Here is a 27,919-nt window from a genome sequence, read left to right as displayed (position 1 = left end):
GCAAATAACGTTTTTCCTGAAAGAATATACAAGACACTTAAAGCTGGTGACCTTTGGAGAGAGGTATTAGGAGGAGGGAAGGGAGCAGGTTTTAACCTCATGCCTTTCTGTACCATCTGGGGTTTTTGCCATGTGCATATATTATCTTTCTTTTTTTCCTTTTAAAAGAATACTTGATTAGTAGGTTAGTTTGAGATATTCCTGTGTAGATTTGAATACTAGTAGTGCTATCTTTCAAAATACTGCAGATAAACGCCAAGCTTTGTGAACCAGAACTTCCTCTTGGATTTCCATTAAACTTTAGATTTGTCCCCTGATGCTTTAATCATAATGATTTCCTGTTAAGTATAAATTCCCATTTTGTCATGGCAGTTTGGCTATACAACACATTTGTGCTAGAATGATTAGACACTGCTACTCAAAGACCAATATTCTTATACTCCAAAGGGCATTCGATAATTCATAAATATAAATATAAATGAGATTACACATTCTATTTCAACTCTAAAAAAACATAAAATTGCAGTAAGACTTTACATGTACAATGAAAAGTAAAGTATCCACTGAATTTAGTAAAACAGCATCACACTGGAAAAAATACAGTCATTAAAATTAGATCTTACGTTTTTCTGGGGACAGAGAAACAGAAGAAAATGAGATTAAAAGTAAAACGAACAAACAAACAAACAAAACAAAACAAAAAAAAACCACTACCAAAAACAGGGTGAGACAATCATTTATTTATTGGACAGGGCAAGGTCATTTAAAGAGAGGAAACATATCCAAAAGACTGTGTTTAGCTTGGTGTTACAGGCATCGATGCTCACAACAAACAACACTACTCAGTACATCATGGAAACAGGCCACATACAACCAGGGGGATGCTGTCATGCCACTCAAAAATAAGCCACAATGCTTAGAAAACAATCATTAGGGAGTTACAGAGCATCACAGTCTCTAATTCACCAATCTGCATTTTCTGCAGCTGGCCCACTAGGGCCATAGCATTTGGCTGGTTCCCTGGTCATTAAGTCTTCCGATATTCTAGAGAGCCTTCAACAGTACACACTTCTGAATGTCACTGAAATCACAGTCAACTGCAGGCTTAACTAGCTCGCATGACTACATTTTTGGCTACCTTAGTACTGCCTCATAGTAGTATAAATAGAATTCTGAACTTAATCCATTTAGCGCTGTTATGAAGCACCCAAATCACCCAAATCCTATGGTACCTACTTTTAAAAGACAGCATAAATTCATTGGAGGAAATTAAAGAAAAAATTTGGGAAGCTCACCTGATCAGAGGTATACAAGCTCCTAGCAAAATTAGACACAACTGAAGACTGCTATGTCAATTATTTGCCACGTTATTTGGCATCATATTTAGCAGGACTTTCCTGACTGGGCTATCCATATCAATACCCATTCTAGAGACTAGACAAAAATATTATAAGTAGTAACATATCATGAATGCTTGGTTCTGAGAAAAAACTATTCAGCATAAGACGGACTGAGAAACCTGTTAGGTATGTGACCCTCCCTCCTTACATCTACTGATTTTTACAAACCACTTCCTTTTACAGCAATCAGTTCTCAAGAGAAGTTCTCACTCCACATAGAACAAAACCATATTTGGGAAGCCAGTCATGAAAGCCCAGATACTGCAGGAATCCATTCATATTAAGTGACCAGAATAGACACATCTACAGAGACAGAAAGTAGATTAGTGGCTGGGAGGCATTGGGGGAAAAAGACAGGTAACCGCTAAAGGGCACAGGGTTTCTTTCTGGGCTGATGGCAATGTTCTCAAATTCACTGCGATCATGGTTGCACAACTTCATGAATATATTACACCAGTGAATTGTACCCTTTAAATGGGTGAATGGTAAGGTATGTGAATTATATCTCAGTAAAGTTATTATTAAAACATATTAGGAAAGGAAGACAGGCCCCCAAAGAGAAGAAAATAAGACGCTCTTGCGAATCAAGTCATACCTGAGGAAACGGTACACAGGCCTGATGTAAGGAGCTTGTTTCTCATACACTGTTCTGATTTAAATACAACCACTTTAACCCCTGACTTCACATTTTAAACTCATTTCTAAATTATTTTAGGTTTTCAACAGATTTCTAACTTTGTTCTCCTTAGAGAGCAGAGTCAGTGTTCCACAGACAGATTGGGTTGGCAAAACAAAATTAAACAATGAATAAAAACCCGATGACAAAATAATCTTGTACTTCAGGCTGTGTTACCAGGCAGAAGAGAAGAGCTGAGGTTCATTACTAATAGGAAAAAATGCCTTCAAGGATAAGGACATCTCATGACTCTTGCCTAAAGCACATTTCCTTTTCAAATCTGCATACAGTTATTCCCTTTATACCTATACAATTCAACAAAAGCAATGTTTCCATACCTGTATGATTCAACAAAAGCAATGTTTTCTACGAAGAAATGTAGAAATGTTAAGCTTCCTGCAGATCAAAGAGCTAGCCAAATTCCCCTAAAACTGAAATTATTGTTTCTAAAAAAATTCTTCTCTGTACTCTCATCCTCACCTTCAGCAACATACAATGAAGATGGAAAACAAATCAGAAGCTATGAAACAATTTCTTCAATGACCTTAATTATTTTTAAAGACATGAGTTCCAAATATTTAAAACATATTTGGCCCAATTCTGTTGAAGTCTACCTTTAATGAGGTTTCCTTTATTTTTAGTAATTCATTAGTATGCAATAAAATAACAGATTTTGAATAAGTTAAACTGGCTAATGACAAGTAATCAGTTTTCCTCAGTGATTACTATTATTCTACACAGGCAGGATAATTAATTCATGGATGGTCTTTTTGGTCTATCTTCAACTATTCTTACACTACATGATCAATTCGGGACATTTTTTACCAATAAATGAAGAGAACACAAGTAGCTTTACAGCAAGCTGAGTTCGTTAAGTATATCTGTTACGACAAAGGATTTCTGACACAAAAATTGCTTGCTGCACACAGAACCCCAGAGAAGGGATGAAACAAGACTGATTTTAGGAGGTATATGGGAGCGGGGTAGGGTGAGAAGTAATGGGTAAATTAAAAACTGGCAAGTATCTGCTGAAGCAGAGCCACTTTTTAGGGGGCATAAGAAAAACTGATAAGTCACCATTTTGGTCTCTTTAGAGAAGTCCATTTGTTGTTAAGAACTTAAGACCATTTTACTATCATTCACGCTGCAAAATGCAGTAGTCACACTATCTCCAAAAGGATCCTAAAAACTGTAGTGCAAAAGAAAAGAAATCTAAGAAAATAAATAATTACAAAACCATCATTTTTCAAAGAAATGTGTTCAAAACAGTGACTTTTACAAAACATGTGAATTTGTTTTAGATGAAAAAAGAATTCTCTCTCTATGAAAGATCAAAGACTCATTTCACAGATAACTTATATTGCATTAATGATTTGATTAACAGTGTATAAACAAGGGTCATAGACTTTCTTAATTAGGTCTGAAAGATCAATATAAATACTGATGGGGGGGAGTGTTTTGTACCCCAAACTCCAATATTCCAGCTCTGTGTCCTGTCCTATTCTGTTATTATAATTTGTAAAAATCTTAACGACGCAGTGATTCAAGTTTTCGTAACTTCAATGATGTGTTAGAGGACAATGCATCTTGGTTTGAAGAATTTGTTGTATCCGAAGGCCGGAACAGTACTCGACCGCGATGATTAAATACATAAAATGATGGGTGATTCCTTAATGTGTCAAATGTCCTTAAAAGAAAAAAAGCATCAATTTTAGATAAACCTTTATAAAAGCTTATTTGAAAATAAGCAGGCTTCTAATAAATTATGAATTTGCTATGGATTATAGTTTTAACTAAGTTTAAATCCATAAAATCAGACTATAATTGGTAAACATACTGTATCTCACTTTCTTCCTGTACAAGGAAAATAAGAAACCCGGAAATGCAACATAAAACCCTCAAATTTTTTAATTCAGGCATTCCTTCCAAGATGCCTATGAAAACACAAATAATCGCTCAACTTTAATCACCTCTATAAATCTAACACTAGCCCATGCCAAATAGTCCTTAAAAAAAAACAGTACATAGATTATAACTTTGATTATTCTCACCTGGCCCTCACTATTCAAGCCATCTGATAATTGTACAGATCTGTCTTCCAAGAATCAAGTACAACGGAAAATTCCTTTTGGCCCTTCTGTACCTGCTGTTGTCCAAACTCGTATATTTTGCTACCACCTACTAAATTCATGTATTTTGCTACCACCTACTTAATGCCATTCTGTTTTACTTCTTTCTTTCTAAGCCCCTTGCCTGTGATTCTTGGTAGACTCTTTGTAAGAACTGTAGTGGGTAGTGATAGTGGAGTATCCTTTCATCTTTCCAGTGAGATACATGCAGTCTAAAAAAAAGTTCACAAACACCTAAGTGTATGGCTTTTGGTATTGGTTTGTTTTTAAATATTAATTTCCTGGAAGGAAAGAGAACTTTTCTTTTGATAAAAACTCAAATCTCAAAGTCAGCCCGCCTGAAAATCCAAGCATACCCCAACATAAAATGGGAAGCCTGAGATGTGACTATTTAAAATGTAAATTAAAAAGTAAAAGTAAAAAGAGGATGAATTTCCTCTAACACATAAATGTTTATTGTGAATTCTTCTAAGGAAATACTGTGTTAAAATTTCTAGGATCAAGAAGGTGGGTAAAGTCCAGAGACGGAATTGAATAAAGCTAAAGGATGATTTTATGCAATTCAGAAATACAGAAAAGAAAAGCAAGCAAAGCTCATGAAAATAGCTTAGAAGTAGTATAGGAGAAAAAAAGAAAGCAGAATAACAAATATACTTTAGTCCAAGGATAGAAAAGGGCCTAAGAGCAGAGTTTATGTCACAGACTAGGTTCAAGTGATAGAGGAAACAGAAAACCTCTTAATCTTCCAAAGATTAAGCTGGGTCAAGAGGATAAGAAGAGGAAAAGGGAAGGGAGGGAAGGGAGGGAGGAAGGAGAGGGGGAAGCAAGGCGGGTGGGGAAGAAAGAAGGAAAAAATTCCTGAGGGAATATCTTCCTATATATCTATTTCCATCCACCTATCTATCCAACCAGCCAACAAGTAATTTAAGAAACCATAACATAACATCTTATTCTAATGTCAATAATCTGTCATTCAACTTCCATTTTTCCTGTCACATCAAACACTGCCTCAATTTTTTTACCTCGTTACTCATACAAACTGCATAATCGAAATGTAAAAACAAAACCGACTTTTATGTACCATAAAAAACATAGATTTTAAATTATGTAAATGAAGCAAAACCCCCATGAAATTAAATGCCTATGAAAAGAAAAAGACTTACTTATTTTTTAGTTCTGAAGTGGCATCCATGTCTTTAAACTCCCCTGCAATATGAACTATACCATAACAGGTAACTGCAAAGGCCAGAAGTGTCTGAAGAACTATCTGTGAGTATAAAGATTGAAATTACTAAACAACATACAAATATTATTATAAAAATTTACAATTTTCTCTCCATCTCTTTCTAGCCTCTTAACAGGTATTTCTTCTAGATCTTATCAAGGAGTCTCACTTTAAATGATTTGGACTCAGACAAAACAGTATCTTCTATAAGTTCTGTGAATCGGCTGCAAAGATACTTCTGGGTTTTGCGCAAATAGCAAAAACAGGTACCAAGCCATTCAGAACTCAGTTATCAACTATTACCAGCTTCTAAGAGCAACTATGAATGTTTTAATGTATTATTGTTAAATATCACAGAGTATAAAAAGAACACCCCTCAGCCACCACCTAGCTTAAGGAATAGAACATTACCAGTACCTTTCAAGGCCCAGGTACCCCTCTCCAATTATATCCTTCACCCTCCCTCCCAGTTAACTATTGTCCCCAATTGTTTATTAATCAGTTCCTTGCTTTTATTTATAATTTTACCAGCTCTGTATGTACCTCTAATACATACACTGCTTACTTTTGCCCATTTGAGCTTTTTTTTTTGGTGAGATTCCTCCCTGTTGAAGTACATAGTTGTAGTCCATTCATTTTCATTGTATTTCATTACACGAAAATCCCACAATTTATACATTCTACTGTTGATGGCTATGTGGGCTGTTTCCTGTCTGTGACTTCTACAACATCAGGATGGATATCTCTGTGTATGTCTCCTGGCACACGGGAGTGCAACCACTGGTGTAGAGTATACACAAATTCAACTTTATTAGGTAATACGAAACTGCTTTCCAAAGAGGTTCTGCAAGCAAAAACTTGCAATGTTTGATATTAACCAACATGGGATTACAGGCATATTTTATTTTCTTGATTGTGATTTTCTGTATTTTTCAAATTTTCCCATTTGTAAACACAAGAAAGTTATTTTAAACAGATATAAATGAGTGTGTATATGTGTGTGTGTGTGCACGCATCTACCACAAAACAAAGGTGATGGGAGAATGAGTTAATAGCCACATCCACCATGTCTTTAATTATGACAATTAAAGTCAAAATTAGCCACAAGCTATTACTCTTTCTAAACTAAAATCTAATGTCATCTGTTATACTGGTTTACATCCCCACCACCAGTGTACCAAGACCCATTTCATACAATGCAATCATAGGCATCATTAACAAGGATGTGGTAAATCTATGAGTTGTCATGAAAATACGTCAAGATAAATTGTTAAGTAATAAAAAGCTAGTTATGAAAGTATACATATATACACATAACTTTTTTAAAAGAAACACTCTGTGTTTTGATTACGTAAAACTATACATACACAAAGATAATGTTGTTTATGCATAGAAGAAAACTAAACTACTGATATACTCCAAACTGTTGGGAGTAGAGGTAGAATTGTGAGCAACGGGGTCAGTTTTTTTTTTTTTTTAATTGTATGGGGTCAGTTTTACTTTTGACACTTACTGGTTGATTCTATTACAAAGAACTTACTACTTTTGTTCTTTAAAATCTAATAAAGATTTTTAAAAGGGGGGAGGGGAAATTCCCCGGCAGTCCAGTGGCTAGGACTCTATGCTTCCGCTGCAGGGGGTACGGGTTCAATCCCTGGTCAGGGAACTAAGATCCCGCAAGCCACACGGCGCAGGCAAAAAAACAAAACAAAAATCCAATAAAGATAAAAAACTGTGAGTGAAGTTCACATATTATTTCAGCTTTAAAAAAAAGCACTTCCTATTTTTCTTTAGTTTTACCACCTATGTATCTGTCCCTAAACAATGTTTTGTTAGTTTTACTTGTTTTTAAACTTTATGTATAAAAGGAATTTTCTAAAAAAAAAATAAAGTCAAATAATCAACTTAAGTCCATCTCAGACTACAGACAGAGCAACTTCTAGAAAGACTATTATAAACTAAGTTCTAGGGAGTTCCCTGGCTGTCCAGTGGTTAGGACTCCACACTTCCCCTGCAGGGGGCCCGGGTTGGACCCCTGGTCAGGGAACTGAGATCCTGCAAGCTGCGCGGCATGGCCAAAAAAATAAACTAAGTTCTAGAAACCAAACAGAAATCTTTTGTTTCCAAATCTTTGGGTTTTATAATGAGTGACAAAATGTAGATAACAGATATGCTATTTCATCTCTGGAAAATTAAGAGAATAAAAAACCAAAACAAATTTAAAATATATGTTAAGCTATGTGGCTGATTTTTAAAATATATATACATATATATTTTTTATTGAAGTATAGTTGATTTACAATATCGTGTTAGTTTTAGGTATATGGCAAAGTGATTCGGTTATATATATTTTAATGGAATATAAATGACCAACTTACATCTATTGGCAGTGATTCATCTTCTTTTTCTGTTAATCGCATATAAGAACGATCTATAAACCAGAAGCATACCATTAAAGAAACTGTAGCCCATTTTTCTTAAAATGCAAGCAAATCTATATACCAAAGAAGCAACTGACATGTGCTACAAAAAGTAATGCTAATCTCGGATTCCTCAAAAACCTCTATCTTCTAAGGCAGTCAGTCTGATCTTGAACTACTTTATTCCCATCATGACCTGCTTTGTCACCTTATAAAACAGGAGAAGAGTGAAAAGTGAGCAAATATGAGGAAGAAATACCTAAACATAATTTTTCTTTCATTACTACAGGAAAACTAGAATTCTCTGAAATTCTTTCACTAACTGGTCAAAGAAATCACAATTATTTAAAAATTAAGTCTACAAAAAATCTCAACTCTGAAATAGCACCACCATCACATAATATGGACAAAGTAATATTGTTATGGAAATGTTTTTCCTGAGACAATATGCTGGGGGGTGTTGGAATAGGAGAAATTCCGGGACATCAATTGCTGCTTATATTATTTAACTATAATTCTGCTACTGCCTTAGCCTCAGGAGGCAGCAAGGTATGAAGGAAAAGGATCAGGATTTGGAAGCTGAAAAGCCGAGATCATAATACCAGCTCTTCAATTTATCGTAATCTCATTCAATGTAAGACACTCTCGTGGATTGTAACATGTATCTCAATTTCAGAGTGTTAAAATGTAGGAGTGGGAGGTGGAATGTGCCTGAGAATCAAAAAAATATAGTATCTATCTTTTCACTGCCTAAATTTCTGCAACTGTAAATTGGGAATATGAGGATCAAATGAGACACAGGATAGAAGCTCTGCCATAACAAAGTTCGTCACGGCAAAGACCAGCATGGCACAGCACCCCAGGGTGCTACCTGCTGCCACAATCTGACAGGACACAATTAGCCTCAAAGGTAAATATTGGTCTCTTTCCAACATGAGGATTATAAAGAGGTCCCACTGCAGTGACAAATGCCACAAGGCATGCTCACCTCACATAAAAACACAAAATCCTAATTCTAGAGGAATCTTGCACAATCCCTACTTAATAACATGCTTAAAATCTCAAATTATTGTGAGTGAGCATGCACTGACTCTTAAAAGAGAATGTGTTTAGAGACATTTCTGAAGCTTTATCTCACAGGTTTCATCATAAGGACAGGTGTAAAAGAAAAATCAAACCAATACCCAAATAGGTTTTGGCTAACTTCCTACTGCCTGTTCAATTCCCAGCTACCTTTCTTCTTTGCATGAAGCCTAATCTGACTCTAACTCCAGCTTTAGCAGGGCATTTCCTCATCTGTAAAATGAAGGGGTTGGACTTCAGTCATCTATCTCCTTGCTCTAGGACAGTAAGATTTTACAGCTAAAGTCTATTGTAGAAAATGACGCAGTACCACTGTATCCTAATCTCCTCTAGGGAAGCTATTCTAAAATGAATGTACATACAAATCACCTGGGGATCTTATTAAAAAGCAGATTTGATTCCATAGATCTGGGGTGGCGGTGTCTGAATTTCTGCATTTCTGACCAGCTCCCAGATGATTTCCAAGATGCTGGGCTAAAGACCACACTTGATCAGCCAGACTCTAGGTACCTTTCTTAACCCCTTCCCCCCACCCCCTGAAAAATGACTACTCCCATCTCCATGTATTTTTACATACTTTTAGCATAGCATCTATATTACTTTATGGTGATTGTTGCTTGATGCACTTCTTTCTCCACTTGACTTTGAACTCCCTCAGGACATCACTGCACCTTCTAGCACCTAAGCACAGCGCAATTTCAAGCAATTACTCAAGACTGAATTTTACCAAGCAGTGTAGCACACAGGCTCTAGAATCCAACTGCTTGTCTTTGAAACCCAGCCCCACCATTTATCATCTCTGTAATTTTGCACAAGTTTCCTAGCAGTATGTCTCAATTTCTTCATCTTTCAAAGACGATAATAACAATCATATCTACCTTCCAGGATTTTTGGTAGTATTGAATTACATAATACACGTAAAATGCTTAGTTCAGTGCCTGGCACATGGTAAGCACTTAATAAATGTTAGCTATTATTATTGTTGTCATTCAAGATTGGAGCTTTGGAGAAACTGTCACAGAAAGAGGAGCCTGAGGAAACATGACAACTAAATGTAATATGATATCCTGGATTGATTCCTGGAATAGAAAGAAGACATTAATGGGAAAACTGGTGAAATCCAAATAAAAGCTAGACTTTACTTAATAGTAGTATACCAATGTCAGTTTCCTAGTTGTTACATTATAACATAGTAATGTAAGGTGTTACCAATGGGGGAAACTGAGTGAGGGGTATACAGTAACTCTCCGTACTATCTTCGCAACCTTTCTGTAAATCTAAAATTTCAAAATAAATTAAAAAAAAATAAAGCTGAATTTCTGCCAGACAAATGTTGTCATAATACCTGTATGTAAAGAGTAATTTTAATAATTGGATCATTTAATTATGTACAATAAATAGAACGAAACGTTTTATCTTGAAAACAATTGGAGCTTTGAGGAATTCACATTTCATTTGCTACTTTATTCCTGAAGATGGAAAGTAATGTAGCAAGTAATGGAATAAAGTTCAACTCTGAATTTCTTTCCTTCATTCAACAAATTTATTGAGTACCTAGTTGGGAACATTGTGCTGGGCACTGACATTACAGCAATGAACAAAATACACATTGTCCCTGCCCTTATGGGCTCTATAGGTTAGGAAAGAGCTCAGCAAACTTTTCCTGTAAAGGGCCAGATAATAAATATTTTAGCCTTTGCAGGCCTTACTATCTCCATTGTAACTACTCAACTTTGCCCTTAGAAAGCAGCCAGACAATACCTAAACGAATGGGCGTGGGTGTGTGCCAATAAAACTTCACTGATGGACACTGAAACTTGGATTTTATATAATTGTCATGGATCATAAAATTATATTCTTTTGCTTTTTTCCCCCAACAAATTAAAAATCTAAAAACATTCTTAGCTCATGGCAAAAACAGGAGGGAGGCTGCATTTGGCCCACATGCCAGAGTTTGCTAACTCCTGGTCTCGGAGAGAAGGTAGACCTCAAAACAGATCAGCTGTCTCACTGCACTGCATCCTCTGCTGGACTCCAAGTTTCCTCTTGACAATACAATTGTATATGTGTGATAAAGCACTTTTGTTTTTTTTTCATTTAAACTTCCCAATCACTCTCTGACATAGAAAGTGCAAGAATTAAAATCCACCTCAGTGAAGCCTCAGAGAAGGGGCATGGTGTGCCCAAGGTCACAGATTTAGCGGTAAAGCAAGTTTTTAAGAACCAGCCCCTCAGTCCAGTGCTCTTTGCCCCGGATCACAGTGCCTCCCTGAGGCAAATGGTCATTTAACTTGTCAGTCCGCCTGGACAACCCAGGAGTGCCCAAGACGTTGTCCACCTAGTTGTCATGGGACCATGAGCATCCGAGGTCCTCGATCTGAAACTTTGCCAGCCCCACGCTGGATCTGACATCACTTGTCCCGGATTCCCGGATAGATCCCCTCTCTGCCTACCCTGCAGCCCACCGGTCCCGTACTGAGCCCTCTCCCCAACACCCACTTCCAACCCTGCTGCAACCCCAGGTGCCCCACTCTTCTCAAACTCAGACTCCAAGCCTTCCACCGGGGAGCCCCGCACTGCTTCTCACAGCCACCCCAAACTCTAAGGTCTCAAATGACCGTTCCCGGGACACGCGGTCCTACACTCCCTCAAGGGTGCGCCCACACGCCGCCCCCGGAGTCCCGCACGGAAGCGATCGCCGTCCCTCAGGCACTTACGCTGCGCGGCGGAAAAGGCCGCGTGGGCTAGGGCAAAGAGGCCGATGCCCACCAGCCCCTTCCACAGCGACGGCGCCATGACTCCGGAGGAGTAGCAGCCCAACAAAAGAAGCGAAGGGCGGCGGAGCTATTCCTTCCTCCACCGGCGGGTGTCCGCGCAGCGCAGAGAGATGACGTCAGTGAACCCCTGGGCGCGAAGCGGCTGAGAGGTGGGAAAACCAAAGAGCCGTGAGAAAGCGGAAACGGGGATGCCGGGAAGAAGGGGAAGCGACACGGAAAACAGTCCGCGAGTACCGAGGGGCAGGGCCTCCGCCGCGCTGCCGCTTTGCGAGGGGCGGAGCTGAGCGGACGGCGTAAAAGAAGAGGCGCAAGCGGATCAATGGGGAAGTGGAGTGGAAGGGCGCCAGCAAATGAACGCGGGCCGCGGGGCAGGGGGTGGGGCCTGTGGAGAGTTCCGGGCGGGGCAGAGAGACCCTGGGCACTGCAGGTGGTGGTTAGAGGCGGTCAGTGCTGGCTCCCTACCCCGGGGCTGGGAATTTTTGTTTGTTTGTTTTGTTTTTCCCTCAAGCTGTGCCCTTTGTTTTCTGTGGACCTTTCCTGTACTTCAGACTACTGGGAACCGCGGAAGGAGGCAAGGGTGTGAAAGCGAGGGGGCGGGTGGGGTGTAGAGGAAAACCACCCGGCATTTGGAGCCGCAAACACGTCGCACGCGGGGGACACTCAGTAAAAGTTAGTTCCCTTCTCCTTACCTTCAAAAGGTCTATGAGAAAGATTCACGCCCAAAAGGGTGTAGCGCGGCGGGAGTGTTTTCGTCACGAAGAGAACCAGTTTACACTAGGGAGAAATGAAAGGAGAGGAATAAAGTGATGCTAACAACAAAGGCCCATCCATCTTCTGTCTCTCTGATCAGGATAAAATATACTCTCCTTTCTCGATTTTTTTCTTTGTCTTCATCCACTACACTATAGACATTTTACATTGACCTCTTTCCACTCTATTCTCCTTTGGCCAGCTCACCTATTCATACCCACTGCTTTCAGCCATCGTCAATATTAGTGATTCCAAGTCGACATCTCTATCTCAAATGTCTTTCCTGCGCTCCAGACCTGCATTTCCAACTCCCTGCTGATCATTTATTTCTATCCTGTGGCCTTTAACACTTACTATGGCCAAAACAGAATTCACCCCTTTTTCCAAACTCCACCAACTCCTCCAGTGCCTCCTGACTGGTTGGCACAATGTTGTAAACTGCATATCACAAGGTAAATGCAAAGTGTGACCACCATCCTTTGCCCTTAGCCCTGCCAGAATTCGTTTTAGCTGCATCAATTTGCTCACTCTTACTGGCTACTAGACACGTATCCTCTCCACCCTTTTAAATTTGCATTCTTTCCATTCCTGATCTCCCTCACCTGCTCTATTTTTATATCACCTTCTAACATACTCTATAATTTACCTATTTTTTATGTTTGTTGTGTTACTATTGTTTACCAGCTCTCTTCCTCCAGGAATGTAAGTTCCAAGAAGACAGATTTCTGTCTATACTTAGAACGTTGCCTGTCACATGATAGGCATTCAGTGTTTGCTGAATGAATGAATGAATTATGGGAAAGAAGTAGAGAGGGATGTATCCTCCTTTGAAAGAATCTCTATAGAGAGTCCGTCCATTATTTTTGAAGTGGATTCAAAAATCCCTGTGGACTTGTACACACCCTTAGATTTTGGTAGCACTTTGATTGATGATAAGCATTTTCCGATATACTTGAGCTTCCTCAAAGCTGAAAACGTTGAGAAAATAAAGAAGGCATCCAAGAGTCATCAGATTTCCTCAACTTTACCTATATAGTTTTTGTCCTGGATCCCATTTTCCAAACCTTTAATTATAGTCATTATTTTTCTCTGGGCCCTCTCCAATTTCTTCACCTCTAAGCCGAGAGTTGACACGGTACTTGATCAATGTCAAGTGCAGTATATTGTATTCCTTACAAATGTAGCCCTATTTATAGACCTCACAATCAGGACGAACCAGGAAATAATCTCTCTGCACTTAACAGGAAAGTGCTTCCTTCTCCACCGCTGGGAGGTGACAAGGTTGAAAACATAGGTGATCCAAAAAAAATCTTAAAACTTTGTTTTGGCTTTGATAATAGTCAAATTGAAATTAGTTTTTTCAGGTACCCTATTAAATTACTTCTGTTAATTTATCTGAAGCAGAAAATGATTAGGAGGTTTCTTAAAGGAGCTGAGATCTGGTGATTTTCTTTTAAAAAGATGAGGTTATAGAAAAAAGAGAGAGCCAGAAAGGAATCTGGTATTTGTATAAGCCACCAATACATACTGAGTGCAAGCTACCTAGTTTTACATTTTCTAGAAATAAATGGTTAACTCATATTCATGAGGTAGGATTTTGTTTCATCTATAGATTCCACCCTGAAAGGAGGCCAAGATATTCATAGTCACAATTACTAAGGAATTTACTAAGTCACAGTTACTAAGTACCTTGGGTCCACTCATGCAGTGTTCTCTACGTTAGAGTTAATCCCAAAGGTGCAAGTTACAGCTAATGGCAGCAGTGTTTTCACGAGCTCTTAGAACAAAAGTCAAACTTCATGAGAAAGAGCATTTAAATTCCTGGGTGACCCAAGAAGTGCCTTTAGTTTTCCCAAAGAAACAGCCGTCGTCCACATGCACAGTGGATAAATGATGTGGATGTTATTAAAGGTGGGGATAACCATCTCTAAAGCGTTTCCTATGGAGATGGAGATGTTGTTTATGAAGGCTCATCACTGTTTCCCCAGGATAGTTGGTTGAATAGAGAAAGCACTGCAATCCCAGAATTGTCTTCAAGTTAATTAACTTTGTTACATGCCACCCAACTGGAGGAGTAACTTCATACACCACATCCATGTACCCATTTCCCAAGCAGATTCTCCCTCTACCTAGCACGCTCTGTCCTTTCCTACTTAGTTCAAAAACCCACCTTCCCTAGAAATATATTCCTGACTATTATAGGTATCTATAGGAGCCATATATCTATTGTAGATGCTAAACCTTTCTTCAAGCTATTTATTACAACCCCCCTGGATCACAAATTCTAGAGGTTTACTACTATATAAACTAGTGTTTATATATATATATATATTTTTTTATTCTTCTGCTTAGTCTAAGAAATTCAAACAACAAAGCAATGTGTCTTCCTCTTAAAACATTAAGTGGTGTGTTGGTATTTTGAGTTTTGAATCTTAGTTAAAAGACTGGTTACTTGATTCATATCTTTAAGATTATTTTGCTGGAAGGTATATACTACTGTGGTTAAGAACATATGCTCAAGAATCAGATTGGGTTTATTTTTTATTTTATTATTTTTTTTTCTTCCAGTTTTATTGAGATATAACTGACATACAGCACTGTATAAGTTTAAGGTGTACAGTGTAATGATTTGACTTCCATACGTCATGAAATGATGACCACGGTAAGTTTAGTGAACATCTATCATCTCATGTAGACGCAAAATTAAAGAAATAGAAAAAAATTTTTTCTTATGATGAGAACTCTTAGGATACTCTCAACAGCTTTCATATATAACACCTAGCAGTGTTAATTATATTTATCATGTTGTACATCACATCCCTAGTACGTATTTATCTTTTATAAGTGAAAGTTTGTACCATTTGACCACCTTCATCCAATTCCCCCTCCCCCTAGCCCCCATCTCTGGTAACCACAAATCTGATCTCTTTTTCTATGACCTTGTTTGTTTGTTTTGAAGTATAATTGACCTACAACACTATGTTAGTTCCTGTTATACAACATAGTGATTTGGCATTTCTATAAATTTCAAAAGGATCACCATGGTAAGTCTAGTTATGATGTCACCATTCAAAGATTTTACATAGTTATTGACTAGATTCCCCACACTGTACATTTCATATACATGACTCATTTATTTTTGCAACTGGAAGTTTGTACCTCTTAATCTATATATGTGATTATTTTAGGCTTCTGATCTCTTAAGTTCAAACACATTTTAACAACCCTGCATTTTTTACTCCCCTCCCCCCATATTTACTGTTTTGATATCATATTTTACATCTTTTGGTTTTCTGTATCCCTTAACTAATTATTGCAAATATAGATAATTTTATAACTTTTGTCTTTCAACTTTCCTACTAGCTTTATACATGGTTGATTTACTACTTTAATGTGTTTTTGCCTTTACTAATGATATTTTTCCTTTCATAATATTCATGTTTCTAGTTGTGGCCTTTTCTTTTCTACCTCAAGAAGTTCCTTTAGCATTTGTTGTAAAGCTGGTTTAGTGGTGCTGAACACTTTTTTTTTTTTTAGAGGTTTGAGAGACGAAAATTATTATTTATTTATTTATTTATTTTTGGCTGCCTTGGGTCTTCATTGCTGCACGTGGGCTTTCTCTAGTTGCGGCGAGTGGGAGCTACTCTTCGTTGTAGTGCACTGGCTTCTCATTGCGATGGCTTCTCTTGTTGCGGAGCACGGGCTCTAGGCGCGAGGGCTTCAGTAGTTGTGGCACGCAGGCTCAGTAGTTGTGGCTTGCGGGCTCTAGAGCGCAGGCTCAGTAGTTATGGCGCATGGGCTTAGTTGCTGCGCAGCATGTGGGATCTTCCCAGACCAGGGATTGAACCCGTGTCCCCTGCATTGGCAGGCGGATTCTTAACCACTGCACCACCAGGGAAGTCCGGTGCTGAACTTTTTTAGCTTTTGTTTGTGTGTAAAACTTTTGATCTCTCCATCAAATCTGAATGAAAGCCTTGCTGGGTAGAGTATTCTTGGTTGTAGGTTCTTCCCTTTCATCACTTTAAATATATCATTCCACTCCCTTCTGGCCTGTAGAGTTTCTGCTGAAAAGTGAGATGATAACCTTATGGGAGTTCCTTTGTACGTAACGTTGCTTTTCCCTTGTTGCTTCTAATAGTCTCCCTTTATGTACAATTTTTGCCATTTTAATTACAGTATATCTTGGTGTGGTCCTCTTTGGGTTCCTTTTTGGGATTCTCTGTGCTTTCTGGACTTGGTTGTCTGTTTCCTTTCCCAGGTCAGGGGAGTTATCAGCTATTATATCTTCAAATATGTTCTCAGTCCCTTTCGCTCTCTCTTCTCCTTCTGGGACCCCTTTAATGTGAATGTTAGTAGCTTGATGTTGTTCCAGAGGTCTCTTAAGCTGTTCTCATTGCTTTTTTTTAAGATTTTTTTTTTTTTTGGCTGCGTTGGGTCTTAGTTGCGGCACGAGGGATCTTCGTTGAGGCATGCAGGATCTTTCGCTGAGGTGTGCGGGCTCTTTGTTGCGGCACACGGGCTTCTCTCTAGTTGTGGTGTGCAGGTTCCAGAGTGCGTGGGCTCTGGAGTTTGCAGCATGTGGGCTCTCTAGTTGAGGCCCACAAGCTCAGTAGTTGTGGCATGGGGGTTAGTTGCCCCGCAGCATGTGGGATCTTAGTTCCCTGACCAGGGATCGAACCCGTGACCCCTGCATTGTAAGGCAGATTCTTTACCACTGGACCACCAGGGAAGTCCCTGTCCTCATTGCTTTTTATTCTTTTTTATTTTATATGCTGAGCTTCAGTGATTTCCACTACTCTGTCTTCCAGCTCGCTGATCCGTTCCTCAGTATCATCTAATTTACTGTTGATTCCTTCTAGTGTATTTTTAATGTCAATTATTGTATTCTTCATCTCTGTTTAGGTCTTTATATTTTCTAACTCTGTTAAAAACTTCTAACTTCTCACTCTGTTCATCCAATCTTCTCGCAAATTCTTTGAATATATTTACAATCATTACCTTGAACTCTTTATTGGGTAGATGGCCTATCTCCACTTCACTTAGTTCTTCTGAGGTTTTATCTTGTTCCTTTGTTTGGAACATGTTTCTTTGTCACCTCATTTTACCTAATTTGCTGTATTTATTTTTATGTATCTGGTAAGTTGGTTACATTTCCTGACCTTGCATAAGTGGCCATTTGTAGGAGATATCCTATGCGTCCCAGCAGCACACTCCCCTCTGGTCACCAGAGCTATATGCTCTAGGGGTGCCCCCTATGTGAGATGTGTGGGTCCTTCTATTGTGGTTGGTAGTCTGGTAGGCACGGCTGGCCCCCAGTCTGATTGGTTGCCAGGTCCTGACTTGTGCAGAGACTGCAGGCTACTGGTGGGTGTGGTCAGGTCACAAGGTTGCTGGCTTGAGAGCCCCAGTGGGTCCCAGGGCTAGTGCTGGCCCACTGGTGGGCAGAACCAGGTTCTGGGTTGGGTGGTTGGAGGGCCGAGGCTCCCAGATCTGCTGTTGGCCTGCTGGTGGGTGGGGCTGGCTCCTGACAAGGTTGGCTGTGGTGTCCAAGGTGTCCCAAAGCTGGCACTGGCCCGCTGATGAGTTGGGCCAAAACCCGGGGTGGCTAGCTGAGCAGTCCAAGGCGTCTCACAGCTTGTGTTGGCCTGCTGCTGGGAAGGGCTAGGGCCCAGAGGATCCCAGGGCTACTGCCAGCTTGCTGGTTGGGCAGAGCCAATTCCTCGGATATCTGGCTGCAGGGCCTTGGAAGTCCCAAAGCTGGTGTCAGCCCACGGGTGGGTGGGACCAGATCCCAGGCCACTGGCTAAGGGGCCCAGAGTGTCCCAGAGCTGGTGTTGGCCTGCTGGTGTACAGGGCCAGGTCCTGAGGACTGTGTCAGCCTGGTGGGTGGGGCCAGGGCCCTGGGGAATCCCAGGATTGGTGCCCACCCACTGGTGGGTGAAGTTGATCCCAGGGCTACTGCCAGTCCACTGGTAGGTGCAGCCAGGTCCCAGGGTCTCTGGGAGCAGGGCCCTGGGCGTCCCAGGGATGGTGCCAGTGCACTGGTGTGCAAGGCCAGCTCCTGAGCCCTCTGGTGAACAGGGCTGGGTCCCGGGGCAGCTGTGGGCTCAGGGGTTCTTAAGGCAGCAGGCCTGCTGGTGAGTGGGTCTATATCTCCTCTCAGCCAGTTGCTTGGCCTGAGGTGTCCCAGTACTGGTGCCAACAAGCTGGTGAGCAGGGGCAGGGCCAGGTCCCTGCACTAATAAGCTAGAAGGAGAATTCCGAAATGGCACTTGATAGCACCAGTGTCCACGTGGTAGAACGAGCTCCCAAAAATGGCTGTCGCCAGTGTCTGTGTCCCCAGGGTGAGCTGCAGTTGCCTCCCGCCTCTCCGGGAGACTCTCCAAAATCAGCAGGCGGGTCTGACCCAGGCTCATTTCACATTACTGCTTCTGCCCTGGGTGCCGGAGTGTGTGAGATTTTGTGTGTGCCGTTTAAGAGTGGAGTCTCCGTTTCGCATAGCCCTCTGGCTCTGCCAAAAGTAAGCCTGCTGGCCTTCAAAGCCAAACATTCTGAGAGCTTCTCTTCCTGGTGCAGGACCCCCGGGCTGGGGAGCCTGATGTGTGGCTCAGACCCATTGCTCCTTGGGGAGAACCTCTGCAATTGTAATTATCCTTCTGTTTGTGGGTTGCCCACCCAGGAGTACAGGTCTTGAGTATACTGGGTCTCTGTTCCTCCTACCTGTCTCATGGGGGTTCCGTCTTTATATCTTTAGTTGTAGAAAATCTTTTCTGCTAGTCTTCTGGTCTTTCTCATCAATAGTTGCTCCACAAATAACTGTAATTTTGGTGTGCCCATGGGAGGAGTGAGCTCAGGGTCTTCCTACTCTGCCATCTTGGCCACTCCCCCTAGAATCAGATTGGGTTGAAATCCTGGCTTCTCCTTTACTACCTGTGGCAGATTGGACAAGTTACTTAACTTCACTGTGCCTCAGTTTCCTCATCTGTAAAGTGGGAATAATAATAGTACTTACCTGTTAAGATTGTTGTCAGAATCGAGTGAGATGATGCCTACAAGTTGTTTACAATAATCTCACACACAGGGAGCACTCAATAAATTTTAGCCATTGTTATTGTTGTTGATGCTCCTGTTGACTCTTCTAGCTATTTTTCCAGGCTGAACAGGCTCTGTATCCCTTTAGTCTTTCCTAAAACATCAGTTGCTCCACCCCTCTGTTTTTTTTGTTGTTTTTTTTTTGCGGTACGCGGGCCTCTCCCTGTCGTGGCCTCTCCTGTTGGGGAGCACAGGCTCCAGACGCGCCGGCTCAGCGGCCATGGCTCACGGGCCCAGCCGCTCTGCGGCACGTGGGATCTTCCCGGACCGGGGCACGAAGCCGTGTCCCCTGCATCGGCAGGCGGACTCTCAACCACTGCGCCACCAGGGAAGCCCTGATTATTTTAATTGCTATTCTCTGGACTGTTTCCAGATCCACTAATATTTCTCATGGGGTTTCATTAGTACATCTGCATAAAGTATCCTAGGTTACTTGTCTGAGGTTAATACGAGTATTCATTTCAAATAGCCTTGACACTGAAAATGACACCAAAAATCTTATTTGCTTTTTTAGCACATTGGGCTGGTATGTTCAGGAAATAAACTGAAAACTCCAGCATAATTATGTTGAGTTCTAACTGATATGTGTGACCTTCTATTCTTCCTTCTACTCTTTGAATATAGGCTTTCCCTATACTACTGTCCTAGTACTGGCTCTCTTTCTACTCCCTCTTCTTTGGAGAACACATGACTCCCACGCTTCAATATTGTGCACATAGCTCCAATTTCTGTCACTGGTCCTGACTTCACTCCTGAACTCCAGACCCCAGCTTTTAATCACCCATTTCGATACCTCCACTTGGATATCCCACCAGTCCCTTAAATCCAACCTGTCCAGAGCTGAGCTCTACCTTCTGACTCCCATTTTAATGCTATTAGTAGTCTTATGCTTTCCAGTTGTCCAGGTTCAAAACCTTGGAGTCATCTTTCAATCCTTCTTCCTCAAGCGCTCCCCATCCACTCACCAAATCAGCTGCTAAAACAGGTTATCCTACCACCCTCCATGTTGGCTTTCTCACCCAGCCTCCCGTTTCCATTCCTACTGCATCCCAAAAATTAAGGCCTCACTGCTTTTCAGCAAGACTACCTTTCCAACCTCTTAACTGGCCTCCCCCATCGCCCATCACTCTGCATTTCATTTATCCCCCTTTCTGTTGCCAAATTAATACTGGAGAGGTTTTGAGCAGGGAAATGAATGAGTTAAAATGATTTGCGGCATTAAGACCTTCCACAATACGGCCTCAACTTAGCTTTTTCAGCCTTTCCCCCAACATATGAATTAATTAATTCAATGTTTATCACGCACCTCCAAAGAACCAAGGACTGCAGCAAACGCTGGCCTAAACTTATGTACACTTTTCAATTATTAAGTCCTTCCTGAGCACTTACTATGTACCCAGTACAGTAAAGTCCTCTTTCTTTTATCCTTGAACTGAACCTAGGTACCTAGGGGAATTTAATGTCATCTACAAACATGGAGATTTCCTTGGTACTCAGTGAAATTGAAGAGACATTCACTGATGCTCAGATATGTTGTATTGAGTACCTGTTTTGGTTAGGCCTTCGGCTAGAGGCTGTCAGTAAAGAAATAAGTAACGCCTGGTTCCTGCCCTCAAGATACCCATGACCTGTGGCATCAGAAACATTTCAATCAAACATAATATTTCAGGAGGGCTAAGAGAGAGATTTGCCTGGGGAGAGGGCGGGGCTCTGGAAACCCATAAAAGGAGCCCCTAACTCAGCCTGAGGGTATCCTGGAAATCTTGGTGACCTTTAAACTGAGTTTTGTCAGATGAGAAGCTAGTTAGGTGAGGAATGCGTTGAAGGACTCTTCAAGCAGAGGAAGAACATGGCAAGGTACATAGACACATGAGAGCACATGAAGCTTTCAGGAAACTACAAGGAGTTCAGAAAGGCTGAAGCACAATATATTTGGGGGAGAAACACAGGATATATGGTGAAGAAACAGTCTGGAGTCAGGATGTGTGGAGCTCCATGTGCCAAGCTAAGGAGCCAGAACTGAAGGCCATGGGGTCAGTGGAGGGTTTGGAGCAGGGCTGTGATATATATAATCAGACTTGTGCTTCAGAAAGATCCCTCTGGTAAAAGTGTAGAGTAATGATTGGCAGAGGCCGAGGCAAAGGTCAGCAAACCTTTCCTGTAAAGGACCAGGCAGGAAATACTGGAGGCTTTGCAGGCTATACAGTCTCTCTCTCTCTCTTTTTTTTTCCCCTCATATTTTCTTTTTTTTTAACATCTTTATTGGAGTATAATTGCTTTACAATGGTGTGTTAGTTTTTGCTTTATAGTGAATCAGCTATACATATACATATATCCCCATATCTCCTCTCTCTTGCGTCTCCCTCCCACCCTCCCTATCCCGCCCCTCTAGGTGGTCACAAAGAACCGAGCTGATCTCCCCGTGCTATGTGGCTGCTTCCCACTAGCTGTCTATTTTACATTTGGTAGTGTAGATATGTCCATGCCACTCACTCACTTCATCCCAGCTTACCCTTCCCCCTCCCCGTGTCCTAAATTCCATTCTCTATGTCTGTGTCTTTATTCTTGTCCTGCCCCTAGGTTCATCAGAACCATTTTTTTTTATTCCATATATATGTGTTAGCATACGGCATTTGTTTTTCTCTTTCTGACTGACTTCACTCTGTATGACAGACTCTAGGTCCACCCACCTCACTACAAATAACTCAATTTCCTGTCTTTTTATGGCTGAGTAATATTCCATTGTATATATGTGCCACATCTTCTTTATCCATTCATCTGTGGATGGACACTTAGGTTACTTCCATGTCCTGGCTATTGTAAATAGAGCTGCAATGAACATTGTGGTCCATGACTCTTTTTGAATTATGGTTTTCTCAGGGTATATGCCCAGTAGTGGGATTGCTGGGTCGAATGGTAGCTCTATTTTTAGTTTTTTTTAAGGAACCTCCATACTGCTCTCCATAGTGGCTGTATCAATTTACGTTCCCACCAACAGTGCAAGAGTGTTCCTTTTTCTCCACACCCTCTCCAGCATTTATTGTTTCTAGATTTTTTGATGATGGCCATTCTGACTGGTGTGAGATGATACCTCATTGTAGTTTTGATTTGCATTTCTCTAATGATTAGTGATGTTGAGCATCCTTTCATATGTTTGTTGGCAATCTGTATATCTTCTTTGGAGAAATGTCTATTTAGGTCTTCTGCCCATTTTTGGATTGGGTTTTATGTTTTCTTGATATTGAGCTGCATGAGCTGCTTGTAAATTTTGGAGATTAATACACAGTCTCCTTTGCAACCACTCACTCTGCCTTGTAGTCCCAAAGCTACCACAGACAATCAGTGAACAAATGGGCATAGCTGTGTCCAGTCAACTTTTACTGGTGGACACTGCGATATGAATCGCACAGGATTTTCACGTGTCAGAAAACAGTCTTCTTTCGATTTTACTTTTCAACCACTAAAAAATGTCAAAAGCATGCCATACCAAAACAGGCGGCAGTGCAGACGACTCTTTTGAGAAGCTCGGTCTGAACGGGAGGAGAGAAATGGGAGGAGAGAAATGGTGCGGTAGAAGAGGGGCGTGTGGACTGGAGGGGCGCGGGCGGGGTGCTGTTTCTTAAAAGAGACCTGAAGGCGGTTTTAGAGAACAGGAAGGGGGTGGAGAAGGAGCCGCTGAAGATGGTGGAGGGAGATGACAGTTGGAGTAGGTCCTAGAAGAGGCAGGAAGGAGGTGGCGGGATGCGGAGCGTAGACTGGGGCTTACGTTTCATAAGGGAGGAGGGAACAGCGCTAGCACTGAGGCTGGAGGGCAGGAGGAACGCGTGGGCACTGTTGGTATATTGAAGGGAGACCGCAGGCTGAGGACGGTGAGGACGGTGAGGACTGTTTTCCTGAGGATCTTGATTTTCCCAGTAAAAAAGGAGGCAAGTCTCGAACTCCGTGTGACTTACCTGTACGAGCATCGAAGGCGGGGCTGAGGTGTGTAGGTGCGGGGCGGTGGGGGGGAGGGGAGAGGAAGCTGTGAAGCATATACCCAAGTGCTTGGTGAAAGTGCAAGAGAGACCAGGAAGTCGTTAGAAGACCGGGAAAGGAGAGGGTGTTAGCGCTTCGAGGCAGGGTGGAGCAGTAAGGAGCCTGGAACAACAATCAATGGGGAGTGAGCGGAGTTCCCGCTCCTCCTTCAGGCCACCTGATACAGGGCGTGAGCGTGAGTGTGTGTGTGTGGGTGTGTAGGACAGTGGAGTGGTGAGGAAATAAGCAGCCTCCACTTGAAACAGCGGCAGAGCTTGTGATGTCCTGAGCAAGATTCAGGTACCGGGAAAAGGAGGAGATGGAGAGGGCATCCGTGCAGCAACTGAGAGGGCTGGGCAGTTTGTTCCTAGTGGAGGGTACTCCAGAAAGCACATGACAAGGCTTGGCAGGGGGCAGCAGTAGTGAGAGGAGAAACTGGAGGGCGAGAGGCACACAGGGCACTGTTGGGTTGAGAAAGAAGTACATTCTGAGGGGAGCCAAGGGCTCATGGAGTTGGCCTGCCTGATAAAATTATCGGCCTCTCAAGATTCCTCCTGGAACTCTGCTCTAACGAGGTTGCTGGGGAAAGGGTGAGAGTGGGGATACTAAATCGCTGGGGCCAGTAAACAGAGGTAGAGTCTGGAGCTTGGAGACGTTTGTTAACTCCCGCCAGGCAAGCAATCTGTGACTTTCGTTTTGTTTTGGTTTTTTCTTGAGCTCCAAACACTAGGAGAATGAAAAATGGTTTTGTGCCGGGGCAAAACAGCCTTGGGTTGGGTGGTTAGGCCTGAAGAAGCGGGGATACTTCTTTGCTAGGTCTTCTGGTGTGACAGAGATAGGTCTGGGGCGGGGGGGCAGTGGGGAGACTGGGAAGGATCCTCACTTGGGTTTCTTGTCTCTACACAGCCCAGCCCTGTTCACACAGGGCAGTGAGGTTAGGCTGGAGGCAGGGTATAGGGGACGGGCAGCCATGAGGTTGGGAAGGGACAGGCAGACCCAGGTACTAAGAGGAGAGACTGGGCTCAGTCACTGGCACAGCTCCTGACCCAACAGGGATAGAATTCGGACTTAAGCACCATTCCAGCACTTTTTTTTTTTTTTTTTTTTAGCTCACCATCCTCACAGAACTTAATGAGCTGGTTAATGGGAGTGAATCCACACTGGGACAGCTGGGAGTTGCCTGGATGTTGTTTGCCTTAGCAAAGAGGTTATATGGCCGTAATGTGGCCAAAACGTTTGAGAGTCATGACTTTTAGGCAGAATGATAGGAATTGGATTGATAGCTAGTATCATCAATGGTATGAAAGAATTGAGAAAGACTATATATCGGTAGGGGTAAAATGAGCTCATTTAAAAACATTTTTAGTTTTGGAGATTGGTAGGAGCCTCAGCAGGATATGCTCAGCATCCAACAGGTAGAGGCCTGAAGGGAGGGTGGCAGGTCAGGACTTGGGATCTGGAGTTCATTCCTGCAGAGGTAGAAATGAAACATTCTAGAGAAAGTCTAGAGGGAACAAAAAGCCCACAAAGACTAATGAGTGATCTGAGGAGAATGGAGAAAATAGAAATCCGCTGTTCTCAAAGAGGTGAGGACTGTGAAAATTCTGGTGTGCAAGGTTGAGAGGCTGAGAACAGGGAAAATACCCTTTGAGGAAGAGAGATGAGATATGGTGTCAAAGGTGGCTTCTGAGCTGGGGAAATCTGCTTTAAGATAGAAGGGAAAAGGAGCAAGAGGGGAAGGAGAAACTGATCACAGCACAAAAGATTTCTTCCTGGGGAGGGAGGGGAGTGTTTGGAGCATGGGTGAATTTGAGCACAAACCGATTGAATCTTTGTGAGATTGAAGAGTTTATCTGCAAGAGATGACTCACACCAGGTAATTTACGTGTAGAGAAAACCGAGCATACAGACACACACATAATCCTTACCTTTGAGTCAATTATTTGTGAACTACTACAGTGCTGTTGTTTTTTTTCCCTACGAGGACAGAACAAGCAGAATCCGATTTAAATTACAGATGGAGATTTAGGCCCTTCCCAAGAGGACAACTTCTTATCCTGTTAAGAGACACTGGGGGACAATATTGAGATGGGTTATGAAAGATCGATTTCCCTGAGAGCTCTAAAAATAGGATCGAACTAGACAGAGCGCAATTTGCCACGCTTTGATTACGCTGAGCCCAGGTTTCTTTTCCAGAAGGCAGTGGGCTAGATTCGACGGTCTTTCATTGCCTGGCAGCGGAGCCTGAGCGGGGAGCTGGTGCAGTGGGGGACAGAAGGCCAAAGGCTTGGGGCCCAGCGCGCTGGGAGTGTCGCGTCCCCTTTAAGAGCGGCAGCGGCGGCGGCGGCGGCGGCGCGCGCTCCGACGGCTTCCCTGGGGCCCCGCCCCTTTCCCGTGAGGCCTCGGGGAGTGGTCCGACAGCCGGCGATTGCGGGTGAGGAGCGGGGCCGGGGGCGGGGGGAGTTATGTCTCGGCGCGGCTGGCTGCGGGCGCCCCTCCGCCGCGGCGTCGGCGGCGGTGGCCCCCGGGCCCGCCGGCTCACGCTGCCGCTCTGGTTGCTCCTCGCAGTGGGAGTCTTTCGCTGGGCCGGGGCTTCGGACGGCGCTGGCGGAGAAGCGAGAGCCATGGACGAGGAGATCGTGTCAGAGAAGCAGGCGGAGGAGAGCCACCGGCAGGACAGCGCCAATCTGCTCATCTTCATCCTGCTGCTCACGCTCACCATTCTCACGATCTGGCTCTTCAAGCACCGCCGGGCCCGCTTCCTGCACGAAACCGGCCTGGCTATGATTTATGGCAAGTGCCTCAAGCCCGTGTCCGCCCCTGGCGCTCCCCCCCTTCTCTGCTACCCGGCTGCCTCGCCTCCTCTCCTGGCCCTGCACGGCCTACGTTCGGCTCCCCTTCCAATTCCTTCCATTTTCCGTCTCGCCTTTCTCCCCCACCCCCGTTTCTCTCCCTCGCGCCCCTTTTTTCTGCTACGCCCCTCGTTTCTCTGCCTTACCCCGTTTCCTCCTCAGCGTCGCCCCCCGTTTTCTCCGCTTCGCGCCCCCCTTTCCTCTGCCGGTCCGCACCTTTTTTTCCTCCGACCCCACCCCCTTTTTCTTCCGCACCCGCCACCCCCTCCGCCTCTGCCTACCGAGCTCGGGACCTGGGACTGAGGATGGGAAGGGAGTGGGTGCGGTGTCTCAGATTAGGCTGAGGACTGGGGGAGGGGAAGCCAGCATAGCGATCCATTTCTCTGGGTGTCAGTTCGTTTAAGGTCCATTGAAGCTGCAGTAGTATCTCTGCTGCTCAGCATCTGACGTTCTTTTGGAGCCAGAGTCCACCTGTCCCCATCACCCAGATCTTGCTACGCCCTGTCCTTTGGAGGCTGAGAATGAAAAGCTGACTCCCGTGTACCCCAAGTAAAAACCTGAACAGGAAAGAAGCCGAAGAAAGCTTAGGGCATTTTTGATGACGTCCTGATGTATTGTACTATGCCTGTAATATCTGATATGGATACGTATGGTTGCCTCTTCTAATTCAGGCCGTGCCGCGGTGAGGACAAGAGGTAAAGATCTTCCAGCAGCATGTTGTACTGTAGGATGATCAGGACAGTTCGGCCAAACAGTAATTAGGAACACCACGCATATGCGGTATTATGGGTGACTTGCTGGTAGCATAAGATTATTGACAGATCGTTGAGTAAATGGCTTCAGTTCTTGTGTCTTAGTGTGCTTTCTTTGCGAGGTTTCTTATTTATCTTTATTTTTTGGTCATGAGGAGAGAAGGGCAAATCAAACCATGGACTCGGAGGCATTTTGGCCTCATGAGAGGAAAAGATGCATATTGCTGACTGTCTTAATCTAAGATGACCGCGGAGGCATATATGGCTGGAGAGATGAGGGCAGACAAACAATCCTTTCTGTGCAGTACACGAGCGAAGATTATCTTCATTTGGAACAGGCTTAAACTGATGAGCTTGTTGAGCTTTGTGTCTCAGGCTTGCAGATAGGTGGGAGAAGCCTTGGCACAAAAGGACCTTTCTCCACACATGCCCCCCCCCCGCCCCTTTCCAGTAAATACAGGCTTCTGGAACGTGCAGCTCAAGGGTAGCATAGCAAGGAAAGGTAGTTGTGTCCATCAGGAAAATGCAGGAACTCAGGCTTATTTTTCATTTGTAAGGTAATAAAATTCTAAGCCTGTGTGCAAGATACCTTTGCTCCCTAGGATTCTTAGTTTTTAGACATATTGGGTGGTTTTCATATTTCATGGGGGTTTTTTTGCATTCTATTTGCAGTGCTCCTTAAGCTAAATTAGCCAGATAAGCTATATATCTCTATATAATTTCTCTGTATACCTGTGATTTATTTACTA

At 42.8% G+C, this 27,919-nt stretch overlaps 2 protein-coding genes across 2 annotated transcripts in view; one reads left to right on the top strand and one right to left on the bottom strand.

Annotated features, from left to right (window-relative positions):
• Window positions 1–718: 718 nt before the first annotated feature.
• Window positions 719–11,784, bottom strand: MMGT1 (membrane magnesium transporter 1). Its single transcript, XM_060138360.1, has 4 exons — window positions 11,651–11,784; window positions 7,809–7,861; window positions 5,369–5,472; window positions 719–3,763 (listed from the first exon to the last, which is right to left on the bottom strand). The coding sequence occupies exons 1-4, from the start codon at window positions 11,727–11,729 to the stop codon at window positions 3,604–3,606; spliced, it is 396 nt and encodes a 131-aa protein (XP_059994343.1). The 5' UTR covers window positions 11,730–11,784; the 3' UTR covers window positions 719–3,603.
• Window positions 11,785–26,031: 14,247 nt separating this feature from the next.
• Window positions 26,032–27,919, top strand: part of SLC9A6 (solute carrier family 9 member A6) — a 52,095-nt gene continuing 50,207 nt past the window's right edge. The window contains exon 1 of the mRNA XM_060137821.1: window positions 26,032–26,359. Coding sequence (XP_059993804.1) covers window positions 26,032–26,359 — 328 coding nt within the window. The remainder of the gene's footprint in view (window positions 26,360–27,919) is intronic.

This window comes from Lagenorhynchus albirostris, chromosome X, assembly GCF_949774975.1.
Source record: "Lagenorhynchus albirostris chromosome X, mLagAlb1.1, whole genome shotgun sequence".
Lineage (NCBI taxonomy): Eukaryota > Metazoa > Chordata > Mammalia > Artiodactyla > Delphinidae > Lagenorhynchus > Lagenorhynchus albirostris.
Note: the sequence above shows the minus strand (reverse complement) of the source record. Positions and strands in the feature narration are given on the sequence as shown.

Coding starts and splice junctions, on each gene's coding strand:
- MMGT1 (XM_060138360.1), bottom strand. CDS start 11,729: ATGGCGCCGTCGCTGTGGAAGGGGCTGGTGGGCATCGGCCTCTTTGCC. Junction 5,473..7,808: donor ATGAATCACTGCCAATAGAT/GTAAGTTGGTCA, acceptor TTATACTCACAG/ATAGTTCTTCAGACACTTCT. Junction 3,764..5,368: donor ACTTCAGAACTAAAAAATAA/GTAAGTCTTTTT, acceptor TTTTCTTTTAAG/GACATTTGACACATTAAGGA.